At 36.5% G+C, this 10,316-nt stretch overlaps 1 protein-coding gene across 1 annotated transcript in view; it reads left to right on the top strand.

Annotated features, from left to right (window-relative positions):
* Positions 1–591: 591 nt before the first annotated feature.
* ADAMTS6 (ADAM metallopeptidase with thrombospondin type 1 motif 6) overlaps positions 592–10,316 on the top strand; it is a gene marked incomplete at its 3' end in the record, with an annotated part of 146,988 nt that continues 137,263 nt past the window's right edge. Inside the window, exons 1-3 of the mRNA XM_080637567.1 lie at positions 592–1,227; positions 1,900–2,264; positions 9,606–9,774. Of these exons, the coding sequence (XP_080493693.1) occupies positions 1,131–1,227; positions 1,900–2,264; positions 9,606–9,774 (631 nt within the window). The 5' untranslated portion in view covers positions 592–1,130. The remainder of the gene's footprint in view (positions 1,228–1,899; positions 2,265–9,605; positions 9,775–10,316) is intronic.

Below are 10,316 nucleotides of genomic sequence, written 5' to 3'. Positions count from 1 at the left end.
TATAACTATCCATGCAAGAAGAAAGCAGCTCATTAGCAGACGGGGTAAAGCAAGATTCAGTGATGGGAATTTGAAACTGGACATTTGCAGATTAGGAGTAAGGCATGTTATTTAGTGTCCTAGTGTAGTTGAAGAGTATAGGGTTGATTATGTCTCTTCAAAATTTGTAAGATATATGCAAAACTTTCTTGACAACAAATACTTGAAAAATTAGAATGTGTGTGATGGATAGCTTCAGATACTGAAATGTGATCTTTGGTATTAGAATGTGCAGCATTTCCATTTAAGTGAATGAGAATTCTGCCTGCATAAGCAGAACCCAGGCCCAAGTAATAACAAAAATACATGCTGCAGAAAGATCAGATAACTGTACTCTGGATTCTTTCCCAGGTTCTTCCTTTGTCAACCAGTGTATATGGTATAGTTATTCACCGCTGAAATCAATGAGTGCACAGCATTGATTATACCTGGAACAAGTCTGAACACAGCATTTCAGCAACAAGAAACCTTAATTTTATGAACTCTTATGCCTGTTTAGTATAAAGTCAATGTGTGCACCTTAAGCTGTATAGCTCTGCTGCTCAAGGTTAATGGTAATTCATAATTTTTGTAAGATTGTGACCTTGGACCCCGAGTAATAATGGTTGAATATTGTTTCAAAATAGTGTCTTGCCTGTTCACTGTAATGGCTTAGTGTTTTGTAATATATATCTGTTTTAGTAAAAAGAATTTGCCTTGACTTATTTGACTAATTTTCTTTCTTTCTTCCTTTGCCTTTTTTTTTTTTTTTTTTCTTTGTTCTTTTTTTTCTTTTCAGGAAAAGAAATGGAACAAGTTCAATAACTGTCCAGTCTGATATCTTAAGGAATCTTACAAATACTTATTCTGGATTGGGAAAATGACTGCAGATATAGAAGAAAGTACAGGTTGTTGGAAAAGAGTACCTGTCAAAAGGTGGAACATCCAATAGTTAATTCGAAGTAATATAAAATAAATATACCTGACCTGTTATGGTGTGATTCTGGAGTGGAGTTAACTCCGTAGCACGTGGGTAGCTCCCTGAAGAGAAAAAAAAATAATAAAAAAAAGGTGCTTTCTTTTTTTTTTTTTTTTTTTTTTTTTTGTAAATTATGGAAATTTTTTGGAAGACGTGGACATGGATTTTGAACCTAGTCATAGTTTCATCGGAATTTCACAGTGACAGCAAGCTTTCATATAGTTCTCAAGGTAGGGGTTCAACCTGTAGTTGATAAGAAGCATCTATTTTTGCATTGCATGTGGGTAGTATTTTCTAAACCATGTTTATATAGTTCATGAGATCATATGGGCTCTGCTCTTAGGTTTATCATGATTCATTGTCATGGAATTTTATATGCAGCAAATCTGATTAAGTTTTTAATTTTAATTTCTTTCTGCTTTTAACTGTAGGAAAGCCTTGCAAGTTAAATCCAGTAAAATGTAGTTTAGAGACTTACCGTAATACTCACATGTTTTTAAACTATTAAGTAAGGATCTAGTCTTACATTGATCCGCTAGCATTTGTAGTTTTTTAATAAAATGAAGAGCTGTTTACATGTTTTTACATGTTTTTAGGTTAGAATTTAGCCCCAAATATTCATGTATTTTGGGTAAATAGGAAGAAATATTTAGTTAAGAACTGATGCATTTCCAGTGATATCAAATAAATAGGAAACCGAACATATTTTCTTGACTTGAAAAAAAATGAATGTTTTATTTAGTAAAATGCTGTATCTTACATTTAAAAGAATGGCAAAAATTACTTTTACTCATGAGGATGATAAGATTTAACCAAATATGGTTTATGCTTATGATACCACTGTTATATTTTCTTCTCTTCTATGCCCACTCCTTGGACTGTCTTACCTTGTGATTACAAAGAGGAATTCCTGTCTTACCTTGAACATTACCAACTAACAGTCCCAATAAGAGTTGATCAGAATGGAGCCTTCCTCAGCTTTACTGTGAAAAATGATAAACCCTCAAGAAGGAGGAGGAGTACAGACCCTTATGACCAAGAACTGGCAGCATCTAAATTATTTTTTAAACTTTCTGCCTATGGCAAGCACTTTCATTTAAACCTGATTCTCAACACAGATTTGGTGTCCAGACATTTTACAGTAGAATACTGGGGGAAAGATGGACCGCAATGGAAGCATGATTTTTTAGACCACTGTTACTACACAGGATATTTGCAAGACCAACACAGTACAACTAAAGTGGCTTTAAGCAACTGCAATGGTCTGGTAAGTGCACATTGCATGTTCTATATAATAGTGTGTTTGTCTCTTTCAAATTACAGAAGAACAACTTCATTGGCATATTTTTCAGTTTTCTGAGTCCCTGCAAGAAGCAGACAGACAGAAGGATGCAGAAATCCCCTAAAACCTGATCTGGGTCTGGGGAAAAGTAGCTATCAGCTTTTCAAGCTTAATTTTAAGTACAAAGACCCAATTCTGTAGTCCTTTAACAGGCAATGTTTTCAGTGTTTACAGTGTCTGCACTAGGCCTGTGAGATTAGGTCTGTGCTGGGATCCTCACAGGTTATAAAAGTGTTGCAAGATCAAAGGATGGGAAGGAGGAAATAGTGGATCCTTTAGGATGCCAAATCTCTCCACAAAGACATTGATTGACCTAAACACCTGCTTGTAGTCTTTGAGAATTTGGGTTTAGAAACCTAGAGTAAATAACAGAGAAGAGACATTGCTTGCGGTGGAAATTGTCATTGCTATAAATTCAAGGAGTGAAGAAGAAAGTAGGTACTTTGCAAGTACCAGCATCGGAAAGTAATTATTTACCTTCTTTAGAAATACTTTGTGTACAAATTGTAAGCAGTTGTATTTAAAACTAGGACTAGAAATTCTCATCTCTGTCATTCTTCTTTTATTGTTCATCTCGGGATCTTGCGTGGGGTAAAGCTTCTTTTATTCCCAACAGAAATTAGAAATCAAATGCAAAAAACTTTAAAACCAGACTATTGGGTAACAATATACTAAAATATGGGTAACAATATACTAAAATAGAAGAGCATGACTAAGAAATACTGAATTAAGAGCCAGTAATTTCTCTAGTAAAAATGAATGTATATGTAACAGTTATTCATTCTGCTTTAGTTATAGTAGAGCACTAGTCAATCCTCTTATTAGGAATAGGCAGATCTAACTAATTGCTGAGGAAAAAAATAAAGATTTCGTAGACTTGCTATACTAATTCCTGTTTATCCTTGGAAATGCTATTGAGTAGCGTATCTTGGTATGTTATTTACAAATAAAAGCCAGCTGCTTCAAACCTAGATAGGTTGTGTTACATCCAGCTACTTGTGGTATCCCTGATTCAGTCCAGGTTAACATTTTGGAGTACTCTTGAGGAAAAAGAATTTAATGGGGATTTCCAGGGTTAAGTGAACACTTTCTGAGAAGCGTAGTTAAAATGATGTTCCACTGAGTGTGGTATGAGAGTTTGGTTAATGCAGATATGCAGGTCTAAATTTAGTGCAATTTCACTTTGGTTTTGCAGTTCACATATAACAACTCTTTTTGTCACAGTTATTTAAGCTGTTAAAGTAAGAGATTCAGTCATTTTGCTTTTGGGTTCTTTGCAGCTAAATGTGCTATGGAGACCAAATCCCTGCTTTCAGGACTTGCTTCTTACATAGATGCAGTGCGGCATGTTTTAATCTCCAGTTTCTGCCTGCTGAGGCACAGAGTGGTTGGCTCCCTTGTAGCCTGCAGTCATGCACCTGCCATGGTGCTCCCCTTTCAGTTCCTCTCTGACTCTGCCTGGGGAGTGAGCCAAGAACGCCTGCAGAGGGGTGCAATGGTCGGCTCAACTCAGTGTCATCCCCTACCGTATAGAAACACCTCTGTCACCCAGTGTTGGCAGGGCCTTCTAGATAACTGAGTATGGGAGTTACCACTCCATTGAGATAAATCCATTACAGATATTTTTAAATGATGATTCCCACTGACAAATATTTTGTTACAGAGCTGCGGGTTAGAACACATTTAATAAAGCAATTAGCAGAAATATTGGAGACAATATTACTTGTTTTAGAATTAGTGATAATTCAGAATATGTCATGCTTAAGGCATTTATTGTATTTTCCAGACTGATTGTTGGTCTGCAAGAAACTGCCAGTCACATTCTGTATAGTCCTTGACTGACATCTGTCTCAAAGCCAGTCATTTTAAGTTTAAAACATGGAGTAATGTTTAACAGTGAGTGTTGCTCACAAGCACAATTTAAGCATTCCGTTTGTTCCTGTTGTCTTGTTAGGCTTCAGGATTGCCAAATGAGTCAGATTTCTTCCCCACAGTCAATGTTTTATGTTAACTCTGCTTAGTTAGTCAGGGTGGTCAGGTGAGACCATGATCTAATTAATGTAAATAGTATGACTTTGAAGAATACTTGTATCTGAGGTGAGTTCTAGTGCAAGGAGGGCTTTCTGTCAGTGGAATTATAATTAAAGTGATGAGCAGTCATTTCACTTCACTGTCTTTGTTTTCTGCTTCAGCCTCTCCCTCTATATTTCTCATTACCAAGTGCCCCAGAATTAGAGACTGCTGCTTACTGAAGTTTCGTTCTGGCAACTTCCATCTGTGGGGCCCTGATTATGCTATAAACCGTCTGAAGTTCTGAGGAAAGCTGTATAATCCAGTGAGCAGTCATGTGAGGAAATTGAAGGTCTTGTCCAGCAGGCTTGCTGGCTTCTAAACTCATATTTAGTGTATGTTACATTTGTGGATGGATTGCAGGTTTGGCCTTCTCATGAAAGAGCCTGCAATGAGCAGCATTTTAGGGGCTTTGGATGTTGGGTGCAAGGCAGCAAGCCTGAGGCATTGCTGAAGTTGAATATGTCATCCTGAAGGAGAGGAGAGAAGAAATGGTGTTAGACTGGCTGAAGAGAGAACTTCACCTCAAGGGAAAGAAGATTGTCTAATTCTGAGGATACCATGTTTTAAAGAAGAAAAGCTTTGGAGCTCATAGTAGTGGAATTGACCAGAAGTCAAACTTTTGGTTTCTGACCCACCTTTGTCCTCTGCCTAGTGTCAAAGCTCTTAAGTGAGTGCTTAAACAAGTTTTGTGCAGTCATGGCCGTTCTCATTTTGAGCTGAAAAGCCCAGTAGTGAGAAATGGTTTAAAATGTGCAGAAAGTGATTATTGCTAGGAAGGTGTATGAGAAGTTAAATCACATTTTGAGGTTACTATGATTCCAAGGATAATGGAAAAAGCAAGATATTTCCATGGCATGTGAAATTCCATACACTAAATAACATTCATTCTAGGTAGCAGGTATGTCTATTGAAACAGAAATGATAAAGAAAGCACAAGAAGTAGGATACGGCTAAAAGCATGACCTTACTTGGTTAAAGGAGGAATCATTTTGCTGGAAGACTTTACATTTGTTTCACGTTTTCCTAAAATATTTTATGTATAAATTGCTCATATTTTTCTTAAATTAGCATATTTGAGAGCTCATTCTACCATAAAGAAGTAATAGAATCATAGAATACGAGGTTGGAAGGGACCTCAGGTATCATCTGAACAGGAATTCGAATCATAGAATAGTTAGGGTTGGGAAGGACCTTAAGATCATGCAGTTCCAATACCCTGCCGTGGGCAGGGACACCTCACACTAAACCATGTCACCCAAGGCTCTGTCTAGCCCTGCCTTGAACACTGCCAGGGATGGAGCATTCACAGCCTCCCTGGGCAACCCATTCCAGTGCCTCACCACCCTCACAATAAAGAATTTCTTCCTTATATCCGATCTAAACTTCCCCTGTTTAAGTTTTAACCTGTTGTTCCTTGTCCTGTCACTACAGTCCCTAGGAAGAGCCCCTCCCCAGCATCTAGTCCAACCTCATCTCCTTTCGTAGATTATACATTGAATATAGTATGGCATTTTTGAATCATATGTACAATAATTTATAAAAATTAGAAATTTTATTGAAATTTCTAATCTTTGTAAAGATTTGGTGTTCTCGATCAGGGTATTCGGAGCTCTCTTATACTAGATATTTGCAGTGTAGACATAGTATTCAGAAAATTATATATAAACTGTTGCTGTCCTAATTTAAGGTGTCTCATTAGATTCCATGATACACTGTCTCAGGCCAGATTATTGATTTATTATTATTATTTTTTTTGTCTTCAAGAACACAGTAACCTAATGCAATCTTTTTCCTCAGCTGGCAGTGTATAGCCAGCTGTAGACACACTGAACAACATAGAGATGTTTTCAGATATTTCCATTACTACTACTTTATATTAAAAACGGGTAAAGCATAAAGTCTAGAAATGTTTCAGGCATGGAGAAATTGAAAAACAGTAGTACTGTCTGGAAAAGACACACATTTACTTGTCCTTCATAATGTACTTTGCTTCTGCGACTGATGGACATCCCCCATCTGAAGAACGTTAAGGCCCCATCTGGACAGCCTAACAAAAAAAGATTCCTTTTCACAAATTCAGGGGAACTCCATGTGGATTCACAGATTTGCCTAAGCATGTCAAACTGCTGGAATCAGACCTTATATATGTTAGCAGGAGTTGGCAGACTATAGTGGGATTGGATAACACAGGACCTCAAACAATCTGTTTTAGATAATAATCTTGGGAATGTTACTTGTAGTAACTTGGGGCATTCAGCTTGTTTCTTAAATTCATGGTATTTTGTAAAAACCTTTTGCTGGTCATTCTTCTGTTTTAATGGTATTTCTTATGTTTTGGAGCAGAAGTTTAATTTACAAACTGTCCAAAACCAATAACAAAACTAAAAAAGAAAAAATCCTTTTAATGCTCTAAAAGGGCATTATTTCAGTCATCTTTTTCAACTGAAATTGTATTCTGCTCTAGTAGATTATAAGCCAAAAATGATGTTTAGAATGCTGGTTTGGATATAATAGCAGAATTCCCACTATTAATCAGGCTTTGTTGAATGCATATACAATTGAATTATCTCTAGCCACGAGTTTTCTAAATTCATAGTTAGAATAAATGCTGGTTGTCACTGACATAGGTACTTTTTATGTACAGAATTGAGAGTGCTTCTTAAAAATTAGTTACTGCAATTCAATAAGACCACTTGCATCAGGTTAATACTAGAAGAATGTTTTTGTTTGCAAGCAAAATTAGTACGTTTGGTACATGTATACCATTTTAAACCTGATTTATGTGAAGGGCATATGCGAAGAAAGTTCATTTCCAATATTTATCAAATCCTTTGGCTAGCTGCAGCAACTGTTTTCATACATGTTCTGAATACCTGGTGGTAGGTGTAAAGGAAAATTTGTTTGCTGTTCTCAGCTACACGTTATTAAAATGACAAACCACCTAGTGCTTGGGCAGATGAGATCAGATGTCACCTGGGCATACGGAAAATTAGTGATACTCTCCTAAACTTTTTCACTGCCAATACCTGAAGGAAGGATCATAGTTTGCAGACACTAATAATAGTTTTTTGCATATTTGCTCTCGCAAATGCACAATTTGCATATAGGATTAATGCTGCAATTAAGCATCATTTATGGCATCTGAACTGACTCCCACTGAGGTCATCTTGCTGCTTAAAGCTATCAGTTTCTGATATAAATCTCATTCATGCTTAGACTTGTTAACCTTGCTGGACTTGAATACAGACATGAAGGATATATGCTTCAGAGTAGTCAAATTTAGTTTCAGACCTGCTCTGTTGCAGAGACAGAGCCACAGGTTGGATGGTACCTCTGGCCTCTCAGGCTTGGCATAAAGCAGACAGCCTGATGGTGTTGGCCAGAACCACTCTGCGGGATGCTTTTCCTATGGGAACATAACGGAGCTTATAATGGCTCAGGATTCGCTTGAACCCAGATGTCTGACATCCAGACTGGATGCAGTCCAGACTGTCAAGGTTGTTTCTGCACATCTGGCAAACCCAGCTACAATTTGGTTTATATTTTCCATACTATTTAAGCAGCAGTGTACTAGTAAATGATTTATTTTCTAGTAAAATCTAAGACTTTAAGTAACAAAAAGATACTGTGAGAGGAATTTGATACCAACATCTTCCAGATTAATATAGACACTGATGTTACCTTCTTGAGAAAATAATTGAGTTCATAATGAAAAATGCCACTGAAGAGGAACAATTACTGTTATAGTCACTATACATAGTCTATACGAGGAATATGTAATTGAAAGCTGCAGTGTGTTCATACACATATTTTCGAAACTGGTAATAGGGTTATATGTGGAAAACTCTGTTCTTTCTGATTTGTTATACAGTATTTTTTTCTTAAGTTCTATGTTGTTACTGAAACCTGGTTATTCCTGGAGTGAAGAACAGGAGGCATTTGATGTACAAATAGCAGCAGGAACGAGAGCTTTGACTAGAAGTAAGCTGGCAAGCCCTCATCTTAGAAGCAGCTTTAGGATATTGAGAGCAGATAATGTAGCAAGTAGTCTTATGGCTGATCACAGGAGTCTCATTGGAGGAAGAAAGATAAGCCCTTTAAAAAAAGGTTCACGCATAGTACTTTACGAATCAAAGGTGTGGTAGAAATTTGTGATTCATCAAATCAGGGTGTGAATGCAGAAGTTCCTGCTTCCACTCTCCTACCTGGTGAGTAGCTCTAGCATTGTAGGAAGTTCACACATTCAGAATTTTCTAGGTATAGGTACCCGAACTTTTTATTCGGCAAATATGGGAGTAGAAGTCTGTCAGTGCTTATTGCACAGTCTTTCTATATCCACAAGGATCTCCAAACTGGATTTTCTGCTGAAGTTCTGTTTTAATTGCTGAAGTTTCAGGAAATTGCATAATTGGCCTGAAAACTCTTTCTTCCATAAACCACTTCCTGTTTGGAAGAAGCTGAGTTCACAAATGTGGAAGTTATGAGAATAGAGTATCTACTATTCTGCACTGCAATATGAGGAAAAAAATCTTCATTTGTTATGGAGAATGAGGTCTAGTGCACAGTCTGCAACAACTTGGATTTGCCAGATTTGTGGCAAGAAATTTTAAGGAATAAATGCTTTGTAGACAGTGTGTCCCAGGATAATATTAATAAATTTGATTTTAATAACTAGCTCCTTTTAGGAATTAAACATCTGGATGTAAAATGCTGAATGGTTTCCCTGAATATATGTTCTAAAATTAATCCTTTGTGCTGTTTTGCTTTGATGCAGTATGTTGCTTTAAGCATTGACCATTGCGGCATCATAGAGGGAAATTGGTCTTGCCATTTGAGCAAGGCCATTTTGGCTTGGCATTGTAACGGATATGAATCTTAGTTTTGGAACATCTCTGAAGAAATTATTTGTCGTTTACCAAGAATATCCCTTGCTTTTTTTACCAAATCCACCAAAAATGATGGGAAAGAACTGCAGAAATAGCGCAATGATATTTTTATTCTTATTGTGTTGCATATAGGTGCTTAATTTTGTTCCCACTAAGATCAGTGGGAATGCATTGATTTCCATGTTGGCTTGTAGTTGCGGATTTCTTCAGAGATAGATGATTGTCAAATGTTTTTTAAAGTTAAGCTTTCAGTAGGAGTTTTATACTGTCTTTTTCAAGTGTTTATTTTCTTATTTTCTTCTTTAAGCATGGAGTGATTGCTACAGAAGATGAAGAGTATTTTATTGAGCCTTTAAGGAATATAACAGAAGATTCTAGTAACTTTAATTATGAGAACGGTCATCCTCATGTTATATACAAAAAATCTACCATGCACCAACAGCATCTCTATGATCACAGTCGTTGTGGAGTCTCAGGTAAATGAATATTAATGTCATTCATTAAAAAAATTATAACTTAAAATGTATTTTAAAATCTTGTTTGGTTTACATGTAAGACACAGCGGAGAATGTAGCAATGGGAATCCTCCTTTTGGGTGATGCAATGTGCCCTGCTGAAAAGTGAGTTTGCTTTTTTTTTTTTTTTTTTCCCAGATTCACATCTAGAGTAGAGTGTTTTTCAAAAACTGAGATAGTGAAAGAAGCCTTGTTTTATACCTGTGTTGTGTACTATGGTAGTAATGAGCAGAGCACAGGCTTCCTCAAAATGTGCTATAAATACACTTTGTTCCACAACTAGAAAGCGTAATTGGTTGACTGTGTATTACAGCTCAATGTTTAGTAAGTGTTCTAGCTCATTTGGGAAGACTAGGCATGCAATAAATGTGTTAGTATTATGATTAGTAATATATTGGAACTTTTGTTTTTATGGAGGCTTATGGTGTTTTGATACTGGCTTTTGGTTCAGTGGGTTAACATTATTCCATATTAGTCAGGTATACCATTTACAGGTGCCTTAT

The sequence above is a fragment of the Psittacula echo genome (assembly GCF_963264785.1).
Source record: "Psittacula echo genome assembly, chromosome: Z".
Classification (NCBI taxonomy): domain Eukaryota; kingdom Metazoa; phylum Chordata; class Aves; order Psittaciformes; family Psittacidae; genus Psittacula; species Psittacula echo.
The sequence above is the reverse complement of the archived record's forward strand: the minus strand, read 5'-3'. Positions and strand labels throughout refer to the sequence as shown.